General features: G+C 38.6%; 1 protein-coding gene across 8 annotated transcripts in view; it reads left to right on the forward strand.

Moving 5' to 3' along the window:
• C2CD5 (C2 calcium dependent domain containing 5) overlaps positions 1-24456 on the forward strand; it is a 92591-nt gene extending 68135 nt beyond the window's left edge. For 4 of the 8 annotated variants that reach the window (XM_088141345.1, XM_088141346.1, XM_088141349.1 and 1 more), the window contains 12 exons: positions 452-592; positions 1232-1295; positions 1828-1889; positions 3233-3331; positions 8041-8130; positions 9164-9248; positions 9340-9426; positions 16166-16216; positions 18415-18516; positions 19420-19610; positions 21662-21808; positions 23199-24456. In XM_088141345.1, coding sequence (XP_087997471.1) covers positions 452-592; positions 1232-1295; positions 1828-1889; positions 3233-3331; positions 8041-8130; positions 9164-9248; positions 9340-9426; positions 16166-16216; positions 18415-18516; positions 19420-19610; positions 21662-21808; positions 23199-23315 — 1236 coding nt within the window. In that variant the 3' untranslated portion in view covers positions 23316-24456. The remainder of the gene's footprint in view (positions 1-451; positions 593-1231; positions 1296-1827; positions 1890-3232; positions 3332-8040; positions 8131-9163; positions 9249-9339; positions 9427-16165; positions 16217-18414; positions 18517-19419; positions 19611-21661; positions 21809-23198) is intronic. The other 4 variants (XM_088141347.1, XM_088141351.1, XM_088141348.1 and 1 more) reach the window with 2 other exon arrangements.
• Positions 24457-27035: the final 2579 nt, after the last annotated feature.

Raw genomic sequence — 27035 nt, forward strand, 5'->3', positions numbered from 1 at the left:
AGGAAAATCTCACCCAGCAGGTCACCCACTCTCATGCTCAATACTTGGGGGGAAAAAACGAAAACAGATTTTTAAAAGCAGGCAGGCTAACTGACTCTAGGGGTGGGGGAGGCTCCCTCAAAAGGTACGAACATTTATCCCTTTAATTATTACATATGACAGCCTAAATATAGTTGACTTCTGAAAACATAAAACTGACCAATGTTCTGGAGACAGAACCCTATAAAAATAAGTAAGGAGAGAAAAAGTAGCTACAAAAGCTAAATAGGTTCAGGAATAAAAGGAAAAAAATATTCATTTTGGGGAGGATAGAAACAGCTAAGAGACCTTGTGCCTTTTTTCTTTATTTTGGAGGAGAATTGTGGTGATAGCAGTGAAATGTTTAAAGTATTTTTCTGAGTTTTAATACATATAAGCTGCATACATGTTGGCATATTGTTGTTCTGCTTAGGAGGCATCTGAAGAAATTATAGGTTCTCCCATTCCAGAACCAAGGCACCGTACGAGGTTGCTAAGATCTCAGTCTGAAAGTTCTGATGAAATTGCAGAATTGGATCTCTCACATGGCAAGAAAGATGCCTTTGTGTTGGAGGTACGTTCTACTTCTGAAAAGTTCATGTTCTACTTGACTTCTAAAGAATGAAAGAAACTTCTATCATTAGTTACCTTTCGTAGTAAGAAAATATTCTTACATTCAGTACAGATAGCGTATCTAAATTCATCTGTGTGTATGTGATTAAAAAGGTGCAGGAATCCAAAATGTTATACTCAGCATATTGAACCCTAGGACAGGCAGTCCTAAAATTACCAATCTACAGCAGATTTGTTCAAGTAAAATGTTAAGTGTGCCAGTCTGCCACCATAGGAGTTCATCAGTTATTTGTTTATTATATCTACTGACATCGAATATGAAGACTAAAAAAATAATTATTGTAAACTATTTTGGATTTTTAAGAATAAGCAGTATACAAATGTTTAAAAAAAGAAATGAAAAATAATTCACTAATATGGAGATTTAATTTTAATACACTAAAATGTTCACCTCTGTTAACAAGTCCCCAAAAGAGTTTAATTTTAAAACTCTGGGTTCATGGGTTACAATCCTCATATGGGCTGATAATACCTTTACCTTTATATGTACAGTATACAAAATATGCTTTCCACAAAGAATACGCCTTGATAAAGAACATTTCGGAGACCAAATTATTTTACATAGTTAACTTTTTCTCAGATTGATGATACAGATGCAATGGAAGATGTTCACTCTTTGTTGACAGATGTCCCCCCACCTTCAGGTATAGTGGACTATTTTTTTTATTCTGATAATGTCAAAAAATCTACCCTGACAGTATCCTTTTCACAGTATCTTTTCACAGTATGCAGAATAATCCCATGTATATTTTCTGTTAGAAGAGGTCATACTTTTAGGTTTCTTAGATTTGATCTTATAAAAAGTAAGATAATTTATTTTTGGATAACTAGAAAAGCTATGTAATTTGCAAGCTCAATAGGCACAGAATCATGGTTGGCTCTGTGCTTGTATGCTTGTGAGTGTGACATACTTTATTGTAGATTTATTCATTTAATAAATGCTTTCGGTGTCTCAGTATACTAGAACATTGGTTATATTCAAACTGAATTGTACCGATTCATTCATAAATATGTATACATATTTCTTTAGAATGTTACTAGATTGCATCTTTCTCAAATACCAGGCAAATAGAAAACATAGTGGCTCCATAATCAGCTATGCTGAAAACCTGAGCAAATGAAAGAACACCATTGTATCTTTTTTTATACTAAAAAATTGAATTTGTTCTTTGTCAGGTTTTTATAGTTGCAACACAGAAATTATGCCTGGAATAAATAATTGGACTTCTGATATACAGGTAAAATAGTATTCATATGTACAGATAAATTTTCAGAGTGATAGATAAAGTCTGCAAAAATGCTTTTCTTTCATTTCCTATTAATTTGCTCAGAATTATTTTCACCTTTCTCAGATCCAGTTTTTGGCATTATCAAAAAAAAAATTTTTTTCCATATAAATCATCTACTGTAGGCCCAAGCAAGTTTATCTGATGAGGTTTCTCAAATGAGGCACTCCAATTGAGAATGCTTTCTCTCTGGATGCCAGCTAATAGGGAGGAGAGCATTAACAAATGACTTTCATGTAGAGGCAGGCTGATGTGTAACCAACCATGATTTCACTTGCTGGGTTCCCAGGTCACATGGGGCATCTTTCAGGAACTGACCAAGAATAAGAATACTTCTTTCAACCTGTAAAGAGTAAGGAAGATGACCTTGATGGAGATACGCAGGAACCATTACCTAGGCAAAAGGGGCTGCAGCATTTTTTAAAGTCCAGAATAACAAGATGACATTGAGAAGTGGTTCAGGCAGACATTTCCCTAATTTACTAGGGTATAAGGAGGAGAGGGATAGCACATTCAGACTTGCAAGACTCTGTTATTATAGCCAATCTCCGTAAAAGTAGTTTTAGCCTCTATGTGGAATTGATTTCCTGGCCTGGTCAACCTAGTGGGGCTGACACATCCCTAATACTCTAGCATTTCTAGCAGCTAGAGAAACTAACATTCTAGAAGTTGAATATACCCCAATGACATTTTAAGCTGCTTTCAGAGACAACTCACCATATATTATGGAAAGGGACTGGGATAATAAAGCATAGCTATATAACTGTGGTTTAAGAAAGGTTGCAGATGGCCTATCAGCCTAAGCTACTTGAAACCCAGATTGGACCGTCACTTAAGTTGAGCAAAAAATCTGGGTCAAGAAGGAACTGATTGTCCAGGGGACACAGCTTCATCTGAAAAAGTCTGAGTATCAAGCTCTCAAATATATACATTATTATCCCACAGAACTTGCCACAAAGCTTTAGTAAAATAAATGTCTTATTTTACTTAAAGTTTGATCTAGAAGCTATGCTCCCAATCCTATTTTCTCCTCTCTTAAATGAATGTAAGCATACAATGCTCCATTTATTTTTCATTTATTTCAGCGAAATTTATTCATTCTCATCCACACAGGATTGTCATCATTAGCATAAAATGTATCACACCTGGTCCAGTTTGCATTAAATTATCTTAGAACATTTTTTTCTTTTTCTTTTGTCTCATACCTCTTTCAATCTCAGTTATAATTCAAACGGTAATAAGGCTCTTATTTAAACTAAAGGATGGCAATTTATGATCTTACTTTCCTGCTTCAGATGTTTACATCGGTAAGAGTCTCCAGACTTAGCAATATTACCCTAACAAACCAAACTCTCAACAAGACCTTTAATGATCTCTGTGAGAATCTCCTAAAGGTAAGAGAAGGCTTGCTGGAATTAATCGAGTTATTTGAACTATTTGATGAATGAATCATTGACTTTAGGTATTTGCTTGCTTTTCTGGCACTTTTCACTTGTAAGGGGCTGTGAAATGGGGGATGGAGCTAGTGGCAGACAGATACAGCTTTTCGCACAAGATGGGAGATTTCCAATTGTCTCCTTTATGCAGATGACTATCTAATTGTATGTCTTTGCAGACGATCACATAGGCCAGTTAAAAGCCTCTAGTTCAGTGTTTCTCAACCTCAGTAACTTTAAGATGTATGGACTTCAACTCCCAGAATTCCCCAGCCAGCAGTGCTGGCTGGGGAATTCTGGGAGTTGAAGTCCACACATCTTCAAGTTGTCTAGGTTGAGAAAAACTGCTCTAGTTTCTTTTTGGATTCCCGTGTTCTAAAGCCTGAACAGACAAAGGTCACACTGATGCCTTTCCAAAGTGCCACTATTAAAATTCAGAGAATGTTATATTACAGAGATATCTTTGTGAAGGAAATTGCATTGTGAATAATGTAATTATTATTGCATCTATTAATAATAATGATAGATGATGTCAAATATACTGCGTAAGATGCACACTGAATGATATTTTATTATTCCTATATTATCTTCCCAAAGACCACGAGCTACCTCTGCCAGCCATCTGTGGTCTGTGGCCACATATTTATTAGATTTATTACCTTTGGCAATCCTTGACAAGCTTGTGGCAATTCACAGTAATTTTTATGCCCCAAATTCTTAAACTTTAACTTACAATTTTACTTGTAACGTTATATGATTTTATAGCTGGTTCTACTCTAATTGTTTTGTTTTGCCGGTCAATGACTGAAATAAAATGACTGCCTGACTGAGTAATGAAACAGAAAAAAATAAAATATCCATGGTAAAAAATTAAAATTACAGAACTGTAAAAACCAAAGACTGTAGTACAGTCATCCATCTTAAACATCGTGTATCACTAGAGGCCCTCTGGAACCACAGTTTTCAAGAGTCTTGGGAAAGCTAAAATTTTAGGGACCGAGTCAAGTCAAGTGGAAGGAAATTCTAAAATACCACGTTATACTGGATAGTTTCTTCCAATATGAGAAAAATACTAAAAAGCTTTAAATTACTTTCCAGTCTAAGGTAAATCAAAATCAAAATGATGCATTCAATAGATACCTCATTCATAGTACTGATCAGCGCTCTCACTGTAAATCAGTTAAGATTTGGTTTACCTGATTTGCTACCTGTAATTGCTCTGGATATGATAAAATGTCTGTGATCTTTATTTTATTTAAAAACATATGGATTTCCTTTCTGAAATTAGTTATTGTAAAGTTACCTAAAAAAACAACAACAAATAGGTGTCAAACTCCTTAAGCAGATATCAGGGACATTTTATCTGCATACATTTGGAGTTGGAGCACATTCAGGGTCCATTTTATTTATTTATTTATTTGTTTATCAAATTTATATGGCCCCCCCATCTCACACGGCATACAACAGTCCAATAAAACAATAAATATATAAACAATCATTACATAAAACCATTATATAGTAATTATTAAAAACATTAAAAACTATAAAAACAAAACTAAAACAGAAAAGGAAAATAATAGGCAAAGGGATGTTAATAATAGAGCCACCTCATTAATGCACCTGTCCCCTAGGTTCCCAGGCCTGCTGACATAACCAGGTCTTGAGGGACCTTCAAAAACTTAGGAGTGATCAGGCCAATCTCATCTCTGGAGGGAAAAGGTTCCACAATGCGGGCACCACAGCAGAAAAGGCCCACCGCCTAGGGCCCACCACACGTAGCTCCCTAGATGACGGAACCCATAATATACCCACTCTGCTAGATCTAGTGGGGCAGGCAGATGAAATTGGGGAGAGGCGGTCCCTCAAATAAACCGGTCCCATGCCATGAGGGGCTCTAAAGGTCAACACCAGCACCTTGAATTGGCCCCGGAAACAGACTGGTAACCAGTGCAGCTTGCGAAGCAGAGGTGTAACATGTGTTCTACCAGAAACACACATAACTGCCCACGTCGCCGCATTCTGCACCAGCTGAAGTTGACAGAAACTCTTCAGGTGTAGCCCCATGTACAGTGCATTGCAGTAGTCCAACTGGGAGGTGACCAGGGCGCAACTGGCACACAATACGAAGTTGTACAAAGGCCCTCCTAGCCATGACTGCCACCTGCTCATCAAGCAGGAGTTGTGAGTCCAGGAGGACCCCAGGTTGCACACAGGGTATAAGAACCGCTGTACTCAGTCCTCAACGAATGCAACTCTCATCGAAACCAATGCATGGTCAGAGACAAGTAGATTTATTGAGAAAACAGTAGTACACAGCTCTAAGGCACAGAGAAATAGGTGGAACTAAATTCCCCATGTGCTAAACCCCTAAAGTCCCCTCATTACCCCCTCCCCCACGATCGTCAAATCCTTCCTGCGCAGGTTGTCGGGGCTCTCATATTTCCTCCATTGCTACGCCCTTAATCGATCTGGAAGATTCAGAAATGGCTCATCAGCGCCTAGCAGTCCTTGCGCTGACCTCCCCCCCCATCTGCTGGAATGGCAGAACCGCAGCAAACGAAGCAGTCGTGCGAAGGAGTGGTCACGAGGATTCTGACACAGGGTCTGTTTGGGGCAGGGCAACCCTATCCAGTCCCTGCGATGGTATAATCCCAGAACCGGAGGGCCTCAGAACCCCAAGCCACTCAGTGGCCAGAGTCCAGCTGAAGCCTCCTGTTCCACATCCAGAACCTCACAGCCTCCAGACACCAGGATAAGACATCCATACCATCACTTAAATTGCCAGGAACGGAGATGTACAACTGGGTATCATCAGTGTACTGATGTTACCTCACCCCATGGCGACGGATGAGTCACCCAGTGGCCTCTTGTAGATGTTGAATAGGAGAAGAATAGGGGCTGGGGGTGGGATCTCACCTCCCCAGTCACCACCGACTGGAATCAACCCTGGAGAAAGGAGGCGAACTTTGCTCAGCTACAAGAGTTTCCAGCTACATAACCGATGTCATTAGTTAGCTCCCAAATTCTTATGAAGGGGACAACATTTTCGTTCTCATCCACCCATTTAGAGTATGTATTATGAGAGATCTATACATTTTCAACAGTTCTACTAGGTAAAACAAATCTGGGTCCATAGGTTAGGAAAAGCTTTTTAAAAGGGCAGTTTAGGAGTGGGTTATAAAGAAACAAAATCCATGTTTTCCCCTTTTCAGAGCATGTGGAGCATTGATATAAACTTGGGGTCAACAATATGGTACCTTAAAATTACCCTTCATACTTGCCAACTACTAAACTACCCACTTGCATTTTTTTTATATAGACCCTCACACAAATATATATATATATATATATATATATATATATATATATATTATATCATATATATATATCATATATATATATATATATCAGAGCTCCAAACTCCAGGTGACTTTTTTCCACTCCCAACATGACTCATAAGTCCCAGAACATTCTTCAGAGGATATAGGAAAGGACTATGCAACTGGAAGTCTGCTCCCTGTCAGCCCCAGCACCATTTTTTAAGAGAATGTTGCCATCTATCAAACCTGGGAGTTTGGGGGGGATAGTGATATGGAGACAGAGCCAGTTTGGTGTAGTGGTTAAAGGTACCAGACTAGAAACGGGGAGACCGAGAGTTCTTGTCCTGCCTTAGGCACGAAGCCAGCTGGGTGACCTTGGGCCAGTCACTCTCTCTCAGCCCTGGGAAAGAGGCAATGGCAAACCACTTCTGAAAAACCTTGCCAAGAAAACTTCATGGACTTGTCTAGGCACTCGCCAGGTCTCAAAAACTGACCCAAAGGCACCCCCCCACAAAAATGTACATTACATCTACCCCAGCTATCCCTGATTTTGCCACTAGATGCCACTAGAGCATCCCTGATATCTTCAAACCACTTTGGAAATCTTGCCAAGAAAACTGCAGGAACTAGTCCAGGTGGTTGCCAGGAGTTAACAATGACTCAAAGGCACACACAGACACAAAAAGTGATACAGGTGCCTGGGCAGAAGGAATACTTGTGCAACTTGCTTACATCCAGAGAATACATAAAAAGAAAAAAACAGTTTGATGTCACTGAGGACCACATGGGATGTGGTGAGGTCCCCTGAATGGCAAGCCAGCAGTGGGGTTTTCAGCCCATTTTTTAGGGAGTAAATTGTTTGAAGCAATGAAATTGGTGCCTTACATTTTAGAGAAGACTGCCTGGTCTTTAAGGGGTAAAATGAGCAAAATTGCATGTTTTAGATCCAAGACACCACTTTTAGCTACTTCCATTTATCTTTTTGTGAAAGGCTTTATTGAGCAGAAACCTGGAGGTTCAGAGAAATGGGTTTGTATTTGTTTTTATTTATTTAAACAGTATATGTAGCCACTCATCTCATTCTCATGACTCTGGGCAGCTAACAACGCATTTAGAAATTACAAAGAAACCAGCAAAACAATATACAGATTAGGGCCTTCTAGCTTTGCTAACTTGCCATTCTCACTAATTTATGACTGACAAAGTCATCCTGATGCCCGCTGATTGAATAGAATTTTGTGAGCGATAGTCATCTCGCTTCTGTGCTGAAGATACTTCTTAAATTCGTAAATGTTACTCATTGCCTCAAAAGAAGATGGAAGTTACTAGTAATTTCTTATATTCCAGAGCCTTTATTTTAAACTTCGTTCTATGATTCCTTGCTGCCTATGCCATGTCAATTTCACTGTTGCTCTTCCAGAAGATGAATTAATTCAGGTAAACCAATCCTTATTTCTCTTTACATTCTGTAGCGTTTACCTTATCCAGAAACGGGACTGGACTTTGTGAAAGTAACACTGGTCAAATTGGATATGTATTTGGAAACCTCCTTTCCACCTACCTTGCCCCACAGTGTTCTCTGATTTTAATCAGAAGAGATTAGCAAGGAGGTGATGATGGTTAGAATGCTAACTTTTCATTGTAAAATTGAGATGGCGTGTGGGATATATTTCAAGTATGCAAGAACTTTCCACAAAGCTCCTTCCTGTGTCTGCATAAAATTATTGATATGATTCCAAGTGATTGCAGTGTTTTTTGTTGTTGAGTTTTAAAAACAATTGTATTAAATTATAGTTATGGTTTCATGTTTGACTTTTCAGTTATATGGTGCAGTACATTAGATAACAATTATGGTCCATGCGTATTTCTTGTTTCTTTGAATCCCGCTGCAAAAAATACTCATAGAAACAAAACAAAAATCAGTTCTACTGTCTTACAGACACATACACAAACACACAAACAGTTGAGTCCATACTCAACTTCTTCCAGGTCAGTTATGTGAATCATTGTTATCATTGTCCAGAAACACAACACAAACATTTGTACAATAACAGGCACTTCTACAATAACTAAGCAAAGCTGGGGTTGTTGTTGTTGTTGTTTTTTTGGAAGATCCAGACTAAATCAGCAGGATAAGTTTGTCATGGGCTACTTAAGACCCATTAATTTCAGTGGAACTATATTTGTCTTAATGAGGATCCACTTCTTAGTTCATCACAGAAATCTTTCCTTGCAGCTCTCCTTTTTGTTAATACTAATTAACAAATTACCATTACCAAACAAACAACCATTACTAAAATTTAATGGTTAAATTTAAATAAAGCAGAAAAGAATGTTGATCAGGTTGACAGCTTGCTGCCAGTGCATGTAAGTATGCGTGTGTACCCCCCCCCCTTGTGTATGTTTATGTATGGAACTGAAATAAATGTTTAAGAAGTAAACACTGACAGCCAAATGTTTGTAATTGCAGGTCACCGTTACAGCTGTTGCAATAACATTTGACAAACACCAGGCTTTACAAACAGCTAAAACTGTAGAAAAAACACTACAGCGAGGTAAAAGTTCATTCTTCGTTAATTGTGGATGCCATGATATCTTTGTTTAAATGGAAAAATCAATATTTATATACCAATTTATTATTTCAAGCTTCTACAGACAATGAAGAACAGCTGCAATTTCCACTGGAGCTTTCTTCTGATCTTCATATGCCTCAGCAATTCTCACCAGCTAAAGGTTGGGGGGTTTTATTTTCTTTTTAAAAAAGCATACGCTTATCCTTATGTGTTTCATTCACTTGCTCCTTTGATGCTGGTCAACCTACTCAGCTTAGATTTAGTACTGTTGCTCAGTATAAATTGAATATTTGCATTTTCCATCATCAGATATTTGAGGAAACCTAAGCAAGCTGTACCTAATGTGTTTTTGGGACAATTGCTTCAATTAAAATAAGATGTTGCAGATTAGGAGGGAGCAAATGAAAAGGAACAATTGATTTTCTGCTTGTTTTTATTGCATTTCTGTAGCTGCTTTGAGGCTGCCAAATAGCCAATGCATTCTGATTCTGAGATAGCTGTATTTTGGGAAAAGATGAGGCAGTTCCTCAGAGATCTGAAAATTATATCTGCTAAATTGAATCAAAAACATCTGGAAACAGGAAAATGTAATTTTTTAGAGATGAGAGAATTGTAGCTAAAGATTTTTATTTCTCCAAAGAGAATTGAGTGTTCCTAGAATCATTCTATTCTTGATTCTAATTCAGAAGATAGAACCTACAATATAAAGAGCTCCAAAATAATTCCTCCAAACCTGATAGAATGGGCCAAAAATGGATTTAGTATGAATTAATGCAGATGAAGACTGGAATAAGTATTCCATATTTTGAATTTTTGCTGACAGGATTGAAATAGGCCACCATCTAGGAAAGTTAGACTTTCATTGCAGTAGAAAGCTCATTTAAAATGTTAGCTCAGTTCTGAAAGACTTAGAAAAAGGTAGACATTAAAATGGGAAGTACCATTATTCATACCTTAGTTATCCTTTTCTTTGGAATATTGTGTGCATATTTTATTGTTCTATATTAGAAAACAATCTAGGATGAATGAAAATACAGAAAAAGGCAGCTAAAAATGATCAGGTGATTATTTATTTACATTGTTTCTATGCTGCCAGAGCCATATGACACTGGTTAAAACAAATGAAAATACAAAATGTACAATTGCAATAAAGTAATGAAATTAATACTAAAACCCCAATCAGTAAAAATACAGTAACAGCCATCCCCAGTAAGTTTAGATCCAAAAGCCAAACAGATGAGAATTGAGTTCCCTCCTGAAGACAGAGGGGGCTGTTCTTACCTCAAGGGGCAGATTATTTAAGATGGGGATTGATCAAATTGGTGTCAACCCTTATCACCCCATAGATAGATTTTCTCCATGAAGATCTATTCCTGACCTTGTCTTTTAGGTCTCCCAAAGGTGCCCCCATCAACACTGTAACTGAGTCCACCCACCTTGCTGCTGGTCCTCCTCTTTCCTTCCACCTTTCCCAGTATTAGAGCCTTTTCCAAAGAGATGGGTCTTTGCATAAGTTGTCCAAAGTAGGATAAAGGAGGCTCAAATTATTCTATTTTGGACAAACATTACAAATGGCATAGGAAAAAAGGTCTTCCTGTTGGAATATATTAGAAATTAAGGTCACCAACTGGGGGGCAGCAAGTCCAGGCAGGATATACAAAAGAATTGCAAAATTATAACAGGTGATAGCCATTCAATGACAAATGTGGGGTAAATTTTTCAGTGGCTATTAACCAAGAAAGCTAAACTGGAAGTTCAGCTGAAATTGTTCCATCTACTTATTGTTAACTTCAGGAATCAAGAGCTAGAATATTTATCTTATATATGAAATATATGAAATTTGGTTCCATGATCTTCAGGATTATCACAGGATAGACTTAAGTGCTGTAATCCGTTCTACATACTCACATACTCAGTGCATATTTGCAAAATATTTCTGTTTGCAAGAACCAAGGAATAATCCATGAGAAATACTTTTCTTTCCATAGCAAGTGAAATTCTCTGGAAAATCATCCGTGATACATTAGTTTATGTATTACTGCAATCATATATAGAGCCAGATATGCAGATCCAGAATGACAAATGTATAATCTTCTTCTCCCTTTTCCTCACCTTTGATTTTTTCATACATTGCTTAATTTCATGTGGATTTTTGAAGGATGGTCAAATAGATGAAGGTTTTCTAGTTGAATTGCTAGGCAAAATAGTATCTTTCTCAGAGGGATACCTTGAACTAAGTCCTAAATCCTCATTAGATATCTGGGTCTGCTTTATTTTGAGATCTGAGTAGCATCTAATCACTTAATGGCATAAGATTTGTGGATTAGAGTCTATGAAGTGGTATTCTGATGAGTTCAGTACTCTCAACAGAAGAACTTTGAGAGAACTGAATGTAAAATTGTTGAATTAGAGCTTAGCAGTTCACTTAATCAACAGCTCAGACTCAGATAATTTCTCACTGCTGCTGAGTTCTCACAGTACTTCTTTTCCAAATATTTAAATAATTAAGCTGTCACTGACTTTATTTTTTGATTATTCATACACTTATCTACTAAAGAAGAATAACTGAACACTTCTGATGGTAGAATCCATGAATGTATATGCCATGATAAATTTGTTAGTTTTTAAGATGATAGAGCACTGTACATTTTTTCTGCAACACACTAACATGGCTTAATAACATAGGAAGTTGTTATTAAGATGGCTGACAATGCATGATTTTAACAAAATAAGGTAGGCCATTACCATAGGAAATAGTTGTGTAGCTAATCCCTATCCCGTAAAGATGTTTTTATAGTCTTTGTACTTTCTACGTCTTCCTGATTCCATCTGCTTTGATACTTGGACACTGTCTCTATTGTCAGGTTGGTGGGTTTCCTTTCACCAGCATCCTCATTAAATTGCCATTTAGCCTTCCAGCAGTCTCGCTGGAATCCTTGAATCAAATAGGTATCTTCTCTTTTGTTTCATTCTGTTGTTAACTGTCTTTCTGAAGGCACGTTAGAATTAAACAAATTTCTGAGTTGTGTAAAACTGTACTTGTAAAAAAGCTGTTGGCCAGTAGATGGCCACATGGTCTCATATCAGCAAATAGTTCATACAGAAATCCACAGTTGATGCTAAATGAAGTGTGGGAAACTTTTGTTCAGTTACTTCATCAAGTGAATCTCTTAGTTTCAAGATGCCAAGAATTTCCAATGTCTAAAGATAATTTTCTCAGCGTGACAATGTATGCGATTGATTTACAACTCATATTTACAGTTTTGGGGAAAACTTGATTATTGATTTCAGTTCAACTTTAGGCACAATAATTATTCATACATATATTTTTCTAAACACCAACAGGGTTAAGTATAAATGTAGGAAGTGGAGTTCCCAATGTTAATTTTCTGTTCAACTCTGAAGCCTCAAATATACTGATGATGAAGAGACAGTACATCACTGACGGGCAGCAGGAAAGTAAAACATAGGTTTGGGCCATTCATAATTACTGAACACAGAAGTTGATTTTTGGCTGGGATTATTTAAATGGTAATCTTTTGATGACCTTTGAAAACAAAAAATTCTTGTTAATCGGGTATTGTGATGACTATATAAGGCAAACTCTAGGTTTTCCATTGAAGACCAGTATCCATAAACTTGGGGACATATTTGTTATATCGGGTTGTATTGGTGGGGTCATTCTGTCTAATCAGAAACTATTTACACACACACACACACACACACACACACACATCTATCTACAGATAGTCCTCGACTTATGACCACAATTGGGACTCAAACTTCTGTTGCAAAGTAATGCGGTCGTTATCATGCCCAATGTTACGACCTGTTTTCCACAGTTGTTAAGTAAATCACTGCGGTTGTTAAGCGAATCATGTGGTTGTTAAGCAAATCCAGCTTCCCCCATTGATTTTACTTGGAAGCCCCTGGGAAGGTTGCAAATGACAATCACGTGACTCCAGGACACTGCAACTGTCGTAAATACATGCTGGTTGCCAAGTGCCCGAATTTTGATCATGTGACCGCAGAGGACACTGCAACGGTCATAAGTGCAAGGACTGATAGTCACTTTTTTCAGTACCGTCGTAACTTCGAATGGTTGTTAAACTAATGGTCGTAAGTCGAGGACCACTTCGATCGATCTATCTAGCTATATAGGGCTTTTCTTTCAAATAGAAACGTGTTCAATTATTTGGAATATACTGGATGAAAACAGTTACTGAAGCTTAATACCTCTAACTGATAGGATGCCTACATTCTGTGAAGATTACTGCTTAGTTAAAGTGGAAGCCTTCTTTGTGCTTAAGGGTTTGACTTACATTGTCTCTTTAAGATCAGCACCTTGGAGAGCAGAATATTGCTAGCAGTCTCCTGAAGACAAAGATTTGCTTGAGGGTTGAATGTCACCTCTGAGCATCTTTGTTACATGTCATATGTACAGTTTATTATATAAAACTGGCTTCAATAAACCTAAAAAACCCACTTGCCCAGAGGCAATGGTGATTCTAAACAATGCATAAAAGTGCCCTTTAAAAAGCAAAACAACAACAACAAAACCGTATCTGGCATTTGCCATTCATTTTGTTTTCCTTGCTTTAAGACTCTCAATAGAGAATCTTTCATCTTTGCTATAATATTGAGACATTCGTAGAGAAACCATCAGATAATGGCTGGAACACAAATGTTGGAAAAAATTGCATAAAAGGGCTCAGGACTCTGTCCATCAATCAGCAGGAGAATTCTCCAAAATCAGAATGGAATGGGACTGAGGTGATAGAAGAAGCCAGCAAATGAAATAATAAAGCTTGAAAATGGGGGATTTGGAGGGGGGAAATTTCCCCAACGCATCCCTATAGATCTTTGGTGATGATTCTATTCTAGTGCCCCTCTCTTCCAGTCATCTGATCCAGAGCGGCATGTTTGCCCACCCTTTGTTGCTCAGTGCACACATACACACAAACACAGCATAAAGGTAGAATGGAAACACACACTTACACAACCCATTGCAGTCTTTCCCTACCTTGTTCATACTAGAACATGTTTTCAGGAGTTTTTGAAAAGTTCATACTGATTTTTTATCACACCTATGCATTTTTGGCAATTCCCCCCTCTTTTTTTTTTTAAATATACTGAGAAACTTCCCTAAAAATTCTTTATTCAAATGTCAGTACTAAATCATAGTCTTTATTCCTCTTTTCTGCTTATTATATGCTCTTGTTTACACTGTTATGGGTTATTTTGAGGGGAATTAAAGTGTGAAAGATCTTGGATTAGAGCAGAGCATTCAAATGTGATAATCTTGCCAGTTTTATGGATATCATACATGGTAGAATAAATTATAGATGTCATTGATATCACCAAAGGTTCTTGAAAAATTATTCAAAATAAAGAAAAGACAAGTATTAGAGCTTTCTCAAAGTTAGTAAAAAATCATGCTTGTTACATTTTAAGCGAAAAGATATTTGTTTGAAGGGTGTGTAGACATAAAGTCTGTGAGTCTTAGAATGGAAACAAAGATTGCGGTAAAGAAATTAGCAGTATAAAATTGGATCCACATCTTTATTCCCCTTTAGCAAAATGAGCTATTCACCAGTCAAAAATACCATGAACAGTGGAAATGATCTTTTAAATGTATGTGTACATGTGTGTATTCTATTTTTAGCTTGTGATTATTTCGTAAGGGCTTGAGTAATAACTGAAATAGTTAAAAATAAGTATTCCTTATTAGTTCTAGGAACCAGTCAATTAAGGTCTGACACCAAGGACAAAAAAGAAATGAACAGTATAGTCTGTTTGCAAAAGAAATGAAATGAAACAAATGGATCTGAATTATAGGATGAAATTGCAGGACATCAGCCTGTGGTGGTGGTGATGTCAAGGGTGAGGGTGAGGGTTCAAGGCAGTTCCCAAATGTTCCTTGGTCTGCAGGTTGAGATAGGGTATTGGAAAATTTTCCCAGATCCAGCTCAGAATTCCTGCTCAAGAAAAGCTAGTTCTTTGGGAAGAATCATGAAAATGTGTCACATGATCCAGTATCTTTCTTTGTGCCAGGAGTTTTCCCTGTGGGGATCTTCAGCCTTGTTCAACCTCCCCCTGCAGGCAGGAATGGCACATTTCTTGGTGGGCAGATAGATGCAGCCAAGTAAGGGTTCATTGGTGGATTCATGGAGAAAGATAAGACTAGAAGCAATGAAGTAGAAGGCTAGATAATCTTACTTCCTACTTCATTCCCATTAATTGCAGGTGGCCTTTTTCAACCATGCTAGATGCTGTTTCTGTACTAGATAGCAATAAAGGAAAGAAAGTATCAACTGGCTTGGGTATCAGTGGTCCTGTTCAGGTTTAGACTTGAGGAGGCTTCAGGCCAGGACATAATCCCAACAGGCACATTTTGATTTATTATATATGGTAGGCCATATCGTACCTGATGCAGCATAATCCCATTGCATAAATGAGCAGGGCTGAGTTTCATTGTTTATTTTTTTATTGTGATGTGCTTATTTTAGAGCTTACACTTAGTTTTCATCTCCTTCCCGCCTCAAAACTTACATATATTCTTACAAATAAAAATGGCAGGAAACTGCAGTGGGATCAGGGTCAGGACTGGAGATGGCTCTCAAGCCTCCAGAAAAAGAGTCCTTGTTTTTCTCCATAAAAATGACCTGCAGATGAATTTTCAAACACGTTCATTGCCAAATTGATCTTCCATATAATGCAGTGTTCGCTGCATTATGTTGTGGTTTATAGGTCCTAAAAATTGATGTTCAGTGAATCCAAAATTGATTAGAGGGGTATTTTGAGCAGACGATCGCTAAAAATTTACATGAAAAGAAATCTGTATTAATAGAGCTGTTGCTGCCTGTATCACATTGGTGGACTTCGTTTTGTCTTACTAGAGGACCTGGAGAGTGCAAGTTCCCACACAGGTTTACCAGCTGTGCAAAGAGGTGAGTTTACTTGATTTAGCTGTAAGCCAGAATAGGGAATGCATTCCTGGGTCTGTTGGGAATCCATTTGAGATATAGTGCTAAACATTCAGAAGGTATTCACCAGTTGCCTTGGAAAGCATGCTCTGATATGGCTTATTGGTTTCCAAACTATGTTCTTCAGATATATCTACATAAAACTAAGGACAGGTTGTACTGAAAACAACAATTACCTTCAACTGATAGTATTATTTTCCATCTTAATTTTCTGAAATGGTATTGCTTGTTAGTTTTCATCTTACTTTAATATAATTTTGAATTCCCCTGGATTTTATTTTTTTTTAAACAGGAGAGGAATGGGCATAACAAAAGAAAGAGAGCCAGTTTGGTGTAGTGGTTAAGGTATTAGCCTAGAAACCAGGAGACTGTGAGTTCTAGTCCCGCCTTAGGCATGAAAAACCAGCTGGGTGGCTTCGGACCAGTCACTCTCAGCCCAACTCACCTCACAGCGTTGTTGTTGTGGGGAAAATAGGAAGAGGAAGGAGTATTGGTACGTTTGCCGCCTTAAGTTGTATATGAAAAAAAGGCAGGATAAAAATCTAAAAAAAAAAAGCTGTTAATATATCAGTATGACTTTCTGTCATGGAGCTAGCAGTTTTGGTGCCTGCCTATAAACAGTTATCAAGACTGTCTATATGGAAAAAATAAGGTGCTCTGGCACCACAAAAAAAGCTATTATATAGTATTTCTGAACCAGCCCTATTCATGGTAATCCTAGGATTTTAAACTACAACTTAAATATAAAATTCTAAATGGATTTGAAAAATGCTGTGATCTATTGAGTTGAGTGTGTAAACTCATAAACCTGAATTATGGATTTGCAAGAGACATCTTGTCCCGGCCCCCACTTTATGTATTAGAGCTGTTGCCTTGTTGGTTGACTAGGCATTGCTGGGAGAAGGTGCCAAATGATGACCAAAGATCCATTAACTGATTTTATTACAAGGTTGATAATCTTAAATATGAATGTTATCAGGAATACTTATCCGGAATCCTCAGAATTGTCAGAGCAGTGTTGGAGTTTCTTCATTGGTACAGCTGGTACAAATTACTTTATATTTTGCTTTAGATTTTCATTATGTGATGAGGATTGATCTGAATGACTTTTCCATTCGCGAAATTACAGTGACCACTACTACATCTGAATTAACTTTCTTGGGGATTTCATATCACCTATTTTAAATTAGTCTAGCACAACTCATTTCATGATTAACGTATTTACTAAATCTGAATTGATACAGAGTGTTTAACACTTGTTCAGAAATTCAGCAGTTCCCCCACCCCCATATAATATTTCACAGGAGTGCTTCAAATCACTAAAGAGTCCTCTAAGCCAACCAGTATCTAACTGGTATCATAAAGATCACTTCCCCAACCTGGTGTCTTTCAGATGAACTACATTACAACCCCCAACTAATTGTGGTCCAGAACATCAAGAGGGCACCAAGTTGGAGACAGATAAACAGCATGTCGTAGATGGAGTCCAGACTTACACAGTACCACTGTCTGCACAGTTACAATGCTTTCTGAGATCCTACTATGGTCACATAAGTTGCAGAACTGTATGACCTTTCAATTCTCATAATTACTTGTCTGGAACCTGTCTAATACGTGCTCTGGGTCAGTGCCTAAAAAATCAATAGATGTCTGTATGAAAAGAAACTCTCCTCCTGCCATCTTGGCATCAGCTTATGGCAGACAGTGTATGAAAAGTGGCTTCAGAAGGCCCCCTGCTGACTTTAGTGATACCAACTTGCGGAAGCCTTTGGCCAAATTGGAGAATCTTCAGAATTGGCAGAAGGTTTCTGGGAAAACAGGAAGCTCTGAATTATTACAAATAATTGCAAAATAGTTTCATAATGGGCAAGTACTCCTGTGAATTTGGTCATGCTGATAGGGAAATGATAGAGAATGTTATATTATTTTTTATATATATATATATATATATATATATATATATATATATATATCAATATCAGCTGGTTCATATCCCACCAGAATAGCGTACCATTCAAATTTCATTGAAAGGCTTGGGAAAACCAATAACTGTTGGATACAGATAACGGGTTCATCAGAAGGAACACTTCAATGGGCAAAGGGGCATCATCCATATTTTTCTTTGTTTTTTTTTCCTTTTCTTTCTCTGTCTGTGTTTCCAGCCACTTCAGTTGATTACAGTTCCTTTGCAGACAGATGCAACAGCTGGATAGAATTCATTAAACTGAAAGCTCAAACTCTAAGGCGTGGATCAATTAAGACAAGTAGGCAGCCATTTCTACCCCATTCTGATCATTGGAAGCCTAGATTCTGATCTCTCCGTGGCAAAGGGTGGAGCTTTCTACCCAGTAGTGGCGTTGCAAAATCAGTGTCCGAGTGTGAAAGCTGCAGACCCACGGCGTCTGTCCCGAAACTCTTAATTCTGGAGCACGTTGCTCTCCAAATAATTGCCAATACATGTATAGATGGCAAATAGGCTTGTGAATTGTAGTCCCCCCAAAGAGTATATATACTCTGCGTGGCAGAAAATATACATTAATGAAATTATTCATAACATGCAAGGATTCCCTGCATGACCTGCATGGCTGTAATTAGTGAATTAATCCATGGTGAGTTTTTAAATTCTTCTTTAAGTACTTCCATGACGGCGAGGGTAACGGTTTTGCTTTATTTGCTCAAGATGACGATTTAGATGGAAGCTGGCAACCATGAAGAGTTTAGACCAAATTTGAAAACAATGTGGAATGGAGAAACATGTCAACTTTCACACTCTTTCCTGTAGACTTTTGTCGTTCCTTCCTGCAGAAAACGTTCATCAAATTTTGAGACCCTTTCGAATCCCTCCGCTGTCCCCATCCCCTGTTCTGTAGATCCACTTTATAACCGATCATTTGTATGTGCAGCTTCTGGCCTCAGTGTTTCCTTTTGCAGGAATGCTTCTCTTCTCCCAAAACAAACCCCATCCAAGCTTTTGGCCTCTCACTTGCATGTGCTGCATGATAATTTGCTTTCTTTGGCTGAGCATCACAGGCAGCTGAATGTGGTCATCCAGCTCTGTCGCAACCATGTGGAAGGTTTCCTCTGTTGGAGCTGCCTTCATCCGGTTTGTTCGGAGTTCGAGTGGCTGAGCTGAGGGTCCTTTCTCTCTGTCTCTCTGCTCTGTGTAGCCATCTCCCTTGACAAGCCAAGTCCGATGACAGAAGGGCAGTGCCGTAACCGTCTGGGTCCCTCAGGAATGAATTCCACTGTGCCGGTTGTGAAGATGACGCCTCTTTCTTTCATCCCCGGAGCAAAAATAACTAAATACCTGGGAATCATCAACATGTTCTTTATACGAGAAACCACTTCTCTGCGTGAGGTAGGCTGACAAGTGTATTTCTCCCATGAATAATCGCAGGATTGATTTCAGGTTTGACGCGTACCATATGCCGCAGACACTGAGCAGGAATCAAAGTTTATTCAAAAAGGTGGCTTTCGGTTCAAGCATATTCCGGGGTGCAGTTAGATACCGTGTTCAGCAATGCAAGTTAGACAAAACATTGCTATCAATCTTAACAATAGTTTAGGCCAGGCAAAGCCAACTTGGACCTCCAAAAGTTGCTGAACTCCCACCATCTCTCACCTTTGGCCATTCTTCCTGAGAGTTGTAGTACAACAGTGTTGTCCAAACTTGGCCACTTTAAGATGAGTGGACTTCATCTCCCAGAATTCCCCAGCCAGCCATGGCTGGCTGGGGAATTCTGGGAGTTGAAGTCCACTCATCTTAAAGTGGCCAAGTTTGGACAACACTGTAATACAGCAACCAGAATGCCACTCCCCTTCATTGGCTTTCCAGTGCAATAGCTGATTCAACAAGAGTAGGAGTTTGTGTTTCTCTACATTTCTATAATCAGGAAAAAAAAATCTGTTTCTCCTGTTCCTTGGTCCAAAGGTTTGTTAAAAAGCCAATTGGTATTTAAGCATGAAAATGTTGGTATTTTATATTAGATATCCATGTGCAGGCAGGGGGGAAAAAAAGGATACCAAATTGTTTTTCTTGTGAGAGTAGGCTATTGTCTCTCATTCCTTCAGAACAGACCTGATTTTTCTTCAAACAAGACTCTTCGGATATTTATGTGTGCTCACTATTGGTGGTCTCTTGAGATTTTATTTTTTAAATGTTACTATACGATTTTTAAAAAATAAGAAATGCACAAAAACGAGGATTTGATTCACGCTGTCTTTACCGTCATACATAGAGTCGCAAAAAGCCAATAAAATCAACATTCAAAAAAATACTCTGACGTTAGAGGCATCTTCCTGATGTTGTGTAACACTTGCTGGCAGACTGGCTGCTTTCCCCGCCCCCCAGTTTTCCTAGCCACACAGAAGATTAGCTAGGTTAAAGTGAAGTTAATATCTACCCTCCTCCCCACTGCTAGATCCAGATTGGATCTGGTGGGGCAGGGAGAAGAGGGTTTCACCACATTTGCCCAGTGATGTTGGGGCTTTAATAGCATTATTTTGCCAAAGTAAGATCTCCATTTTTCAGACCTCATTTGTGATTCCAAATGCTTTTGAAGGATACATCCTCCCATATTGTAGAAAGACCCAATGCGATAATTCTCCTCTAGAGAACTATATAAATTGAATGCTACTGTCAAGTTCAGATTTCTTGTCCACAGATGAGAAATCCTTATAGAGATTATCTAAATTCTAGATTACCAGAGTGACATTGTTAGAAGAAAAGTATTCCATGCTTGCTGGCACCTAGCCTCTAAAGATCTGAGTTGTCTTCATTTATAACCTTCACTGAAGGCTCTCAACTAGGAGAGGATCTGGAATTATCAGTACAGATTCAGTTTAAGGTCAGTTATGATCTTCAGTGGTAGGAGAACCTGAAGCTTTCCTGGTATGACTGTATTCTACCTCTCTGAGTACTTTGCCACATTCTGGTGGTTTATAATTTATTGCTCTCTGAACAGTTTTTCATCTTTATCAGGCTAAGACTAAACGGTGCTGCATGGCTCTCATTCCATCACATTAGTCCAAGTGTTTATGAGATTAGTCCATCTCGTGGGTTTGGTTTTCGAATTCTGTGGCAGAGTTATATTATAGATCTTTCCTACAAAAGGTGCAGTATTGTCAGCTTGCTATAAACAGTGTTTTTGAAAAATAAAGCGCTACTCCCATCTCTTTGCTGTGATTTTTTAACTGTTTATGTTGCTAATAAATCAGGCTCATTGGGAAGCTAAAGTGAGCAATGCTTTACGAGTTCAAGTTGGGAAGGTTATTTTTTTGAGACAACTGACACTTAGCTCTCAATTAGTTCGAACGACTTTGAAGGCCTGCATGTTTGGACCCCGCTTATTTATCGCTTCAGTGGGACCTTTCCAGTAAACAACTTGTCTCCTTGTATATGTTTTATAGGAAGGTGGCGTGAGTGGCTTCCTGCATGCATTTGTAGCTGAAGTGTTTGCAATGGTCAGAGCTCACGTGGCAGCTCTTGGGGGAAACGCTGTTGTGTCTTACATCATGAAGCAATGTGTGTTTATGGAGAACCCAAACAAAAACCAGGTACCTATGCTAGCAGTAGCAAGTCCTCTTGGTGTCCATGTGGAGGTTCTGTATGTTAACCCGAAATCCCACAACTTACTACAGAGAAGATGGTGGCCAAATTAAACTACTCATGACTTGCTTCTGGAATTTTTGGGAACAAAAGGAAGAGGCCCTTGACCCCCATGAGATTGCAATGTGTCTAGGGCTTCGGAAATAATTTGTAAAAGGTGCTTCATAGCATGCAGCAGCATGGACATAGCACTGTTTGCTACCCTTAAAACAGTACAGTCTTTTCCTAGGATTGCATGGCTGCTGTCCATATGCTCCACATGATCATGGGAAAAGATGCAGCTGCTTTATTTAAGAGGTACTGATCAGTGCTAGACTCATGCTGCTAAATACTCCAAAAAACATTTTTGGAATTAAATCCGGATCATTAGATAGCCCCAATCTATAGGTATATAGCTTTTAAATTAAAATTATGGATTAATCCGTTCTCCAGTGGGCTGGCATGCCATCCTAGGGCTGCCTGAAAGCCACACCTGTTCTTCTTTACCCCAAAAGTGATAAGTTCTGTTTAAATTAGGAGCCATGCCTTGCATTTCACCTTGATTAGATATGTTAACATTTTAAATAATTTGTGCAGCTCTAAACGTTACGTGGTTTTGAATAGATAAACTCAAAGAGGATCCGAGAATAATTCTTTCCATAGATCATCTACAGACCCATTCCTAATTTGTGTCACATGTGATATAGCTTCCATCAGCTGTGATCCAGGTCCCCTAAAGCAGATCTGGCAATCTGTGGACTTCATGGCCCCCATTGTCTACCCCTCTGAGGCTTTGCAAGCATGGCCAACCCCTCCCCACAGACTCTGGAGCAGCTACGTTAACCCCTGCAATCAAGCTGGCCAGGAATTCTGGGCATTGCTCAGCAAAAAGCCCCTTAGATGATGAAGGCTCTCCTTCCCCTTTTTTAGTAATGCTTTTAATTGATGTTTTATGTATTTGTATATATTTATGTTTTTAATGTTTGTTGTGAGTCGCCCAGAGTTCCCCCATCGGGGGGAGATGGGCGGGTGAGAAATTTAATAAATAAATAAAAATAAATAAGGCAGCTTATAAATTGTGTAAAAAAATCATTAAAATCATAAAGACAGGAAAGTGCGCAAGGCTGCCCTAAAGCCTCTTCATCCTGATAGCTGCTCTAACTATCTATAGAGTCCCAGGTGGTGCTGTTGCTGTCATCTGTATTTTCCCCAGTCTTACATCTTGCCATAGAAAAAGACAAGAACTTGTAAAGTTGCAGAAACCACACCACATTTTGCAAGTCTCTGTAAGTTATCAGAATTTGCCAGTTTTAAAGTCCACCAGATGTATAACTGGATGTCCCTTCTTTGTTGCTGCAGGCACAGTGTCTAATAAATGTCAGTGGGGATGCAGTGATCTTTATTCGTGAATCTGAATTAGATGGGGTACCTGCCCAGTTTTCTGCTACTGGTTCCACAAAAGAGACAGCAACGTGAAGAACTGAGGTGTCTTGATTCATGTGACAATGTCTTCAGAGGCTCAGATGGCCAGGTTTTTGTTTCTTGCACTCCGTATATGAAGGACAGTTCCATTTTGAAACAGTTCAAATTGTCTTTCCCATTTCAAAAGATCCAAGAAACCACCTCTTAATTCTCTGGCCAGATGAAAGAACATCTGTCTGAAGAAAGAACTGGACTACCCATTTGTCCTCAGGATTCCTCAGGATATTGCCCTGCATTTTAGGACGCAGTCTTAGAAGCACTCTTGAGATGCAGATGTTGCTAATTCTGATGAGGAAGGGGGGATATTTATATTGCAACTGGAATAATTGGGAAGGCTAAATCTATCTTTTCCATAAAGGAAGAGATGGTGTTAATATTTCCAAATGTGCACCATGCAAAGCGAACTTAGCTGTTGGAATAAGCAAGAATAACAAACATTTTGGACTGAATATTGCTGCATGTTTGTTTACATATTGGTGAGCTATGGACTATTTTTCTATTCATTTTTTTAAAAAAATTAAATTGCAGTACTGATTATGATAAAATAGCCAATTCATATATAATTGCTATATCCTGCTTTTGGAACAACATGATGGGGGGGAAAAATATTTCTGAAGGCATTGAAATCCCAGCTGCATTGGAAGAGGAAATCAAGGTTTCTGAGCTTGTCACATTGTAAATGCTAGCAGCATTCAGCGTGGTACTTAGATCGGGATTGTGGTAAATAAAACTAGAATGTTCAGGTACCTCTGGGCGGATTTGATAGAAAAATCTAAGAAATTGCTAACAGTCATTACATCCCTAAACAGGCACTTGGATGGACAGGGGAGAACTTTGCATCCAGCTATAGATGTTTTGGGTGGTTATAGAGCAGCAAGTCACCTAGCAGAGAGAGAAATCACTATTTTTTTTTCATTTAAATATGGTTTCCTTGGTTCAGTTTCAACTGGTGGGCCGTTGACAGAATATCCATCAGATCATTCCAGATGTTCATCTTCCCTCACCCAACATACCCTTGTGTAAGAAGGGGCAAGCTGAAATTTTCTGATGGCTTCCAATATGGAACTTGAAGTACATATGTAAACTTGAATGTAAATACCTGAGAATGTATTGGATTAAAGTACAGAAACTTCTATATTATTTGTCCGGTTCAGAGATTTCTTTGTAAGGGAGAATGATGAAAGTCACATTCCTATATACCTAATAAAGCTTCTTTATATAAATTTCTGCTTTGATGCTGGGGACAGGTATTGTGAAAACCATACAATAGCATTCTGGTGGGGTTATGTTTGGTTTCCTCTCTTAACTGGAATCCTGCCAAAATTTTTCAAGAACCTTTTAATTTCCTAATTTGGGAAGTGCAGGAATACAGGATGTATTTTGCACCTCACCGGAACATGGTGTTTGGGGAAACGGTTGCTTCCTCTGGAGCCTGTTTTCCTGCACCAACATCATTGTATTTTCTCACATTATTCTAATACACCTAGCACTGAGAAAATAACAAACTTTAACTCCTATCCACCTCAGCGTGGCCAGGTGATAGAGATGTCCGTGTTTGTGTGTCTCTGTGTGTGTTGAAAAATCCTGAAACTTTCTTGAGTGAGGCAGGAAGCCTAGTACTCCCCACCAGAGCTCTTTATGGACTCCAACTTTGAGACGCTTGGGATGGGTAATATTGTTAACATCCATTATGATAGTATGTGTATTGATTCTTTAAGAAGGAAGAATGGGTGCAACAAGAGATACTGAATCAGATGCAGATGGGGGAATGAAAGAAATAGTAGCTAAACATGGTAATTTTCTTCTGACCAAGCAAGCAATTCAGCTTTTCTTATGTAATTTCCTCTTCTAGAGCTGAATCAGCTGGTTTGGTTTTGTGTATGCAGCAGCTCACCTGGTGCTTTGGGGAAACAGAAATTGTCCTCATGTTCTCCAACAATTGTTAATGCTTTTCTCCTGTGAGGGACAGCGACAGTGCTAATAGACTTGATGCTCAAAAGCAGCTTGTCGTGGTTTCTGATTTAATCCTCAGAAAGTTTCTGCTTTGAAAAATTTGCAGTCCAGAATCTGCAGGGTGAGAAGGTAGGAAACGGTTGGCTGAGGAGACTAATTTGCTCCATCTGCAATCTTCATGTTGAGATTAGATCTAAAATCAAAAGTCTGTAATACTGAAGCCTTATTGCATGGTTTTTTTCTTCTCCAACCACTCCAAGTAGTGCCATCCACTGAAGCCTGTGTAATTCCAAACCTTAATCATTGTTCGAAGAGTCCTAGTGAAGGCATTGTTTAACTCTCGATGTAATATAAACGTATATGCCAAAACAGTAAAACATGACATATGGCGATGACAGCTCAGAGGAAGGAGGTTGGAGCTGTGTTTGCACAGAATCTAAATGGGGTGAACAAATGACTTTTGCTGCATTCACTTAATATACTATGCCCAAACAAACAAAACAATATGAGAGTTCAACACTGTAGCCTAGTTTATACAACATGCTAAGACAATGGCTGGTTTTTAAGCTGTGTTGAATAACAGCCTACTTAGCACTCATTTAGCCTGGCCCTCATACAAACCCAGCCCACAACAGACTAAAAAGTAATCTTTCAAACTGCAAAAATCTGCTACAAAGCAGTATATTTTCCTACTTGATCTCAAAATTCCTGTTCTCTCAATGTTGACGTCAGAATCAAGCTGTGAACAATCTTCCATAATCACTTACTTGGACTCCGGAGTCTTATGTGCTCCTATACCAGTGGGCATCCTTAAGGTGTTGGTGCTGATCTTTAAAGTAACGATTTTAGGGCCTGATAACCTGGGGAACAGCCTGTCCCACTGTGAACTTGTCCAGTTGCTTAAGTGAGTAGGAAAGGGCCTTCCGAGGAAGCCCCTCCTGCCAGAAGCTAAACTGTCAGATATCCAGGAAAGGAATTTGTTCCCTAAAGAGATGTGTTTGGCTCCAACTTCCCCCACATTTAGGTAGATGCACAAAAACAGCTCTGTGGTCCAACTTCTCACTCTTTAATTTTCGGAAAGACTGACTTTAATTTTGGTTTTGATTTTAATGTAATTTAATTGTATATATTTGGTTGTTTTATACTCCATTTTTTATCGTAAGCTGTCTTAGCCAGTTGGAATAAACAGGCAGGGTATTCGCTCAATAACAAATAAAAGGGTCGATATCCCCTGTTACAATTTTGGATACTTTCTCTGCCTATATTTATAGCTCATAATCTGCTTGGATGCTGCCTAGGCAGGAATGACAAGGAATTTGTGTGCGTGCCCACAGATATATTTCTAATTTCCAGCATTAAGAGTCACTCAAATCTTGCACATCTATCAATGCATTTGTCCTATCTCCTTGGTATTAATATTCTTGGTAGATGTACGCTTCTGTTAAGCTGTTACACAGCTTGCTCTAATTAATGACATGTGAAGCTGCTCCTTCTGAGTGATACTGCACAGCAAATATGCTAGCTGCAAATGTAGTGAGGGACAGCTGTGGACATCCTGCAGTCCAACAATTCGTTCTGACCAGTTTCTCAGTGGATGCTGTAGCCCCACCATGTGGGAAAGCTCCTATAGAAGAGACTTTGACCTCCTGTCCTGGTGCCTTCTAGATGTGTTGGACTTCAACTCCCAGAATTCCTGGCTATCCTGGTGATTGGCAAATTCATTTGCACTGAATTGGAAGCATTTGTGTTGCATCTGAAATC

This window comes from Python bivittatus, unplaced genomic scaffold (assembly GCF_059951505.1).
Source record: "Python bivittatus isolate LINGU-HERP-01145 unplaced genomic scaffold, Pbiv_v1 ctg000330_np1212, whole genome shotgun sequence".
In the NCBI taxonomy this organism is placed as follows: Eukaryota; Metazoa; Chordata; class Lepidosauria; order Squamata; family Pythonidae; genus Python; species Python bivittatus.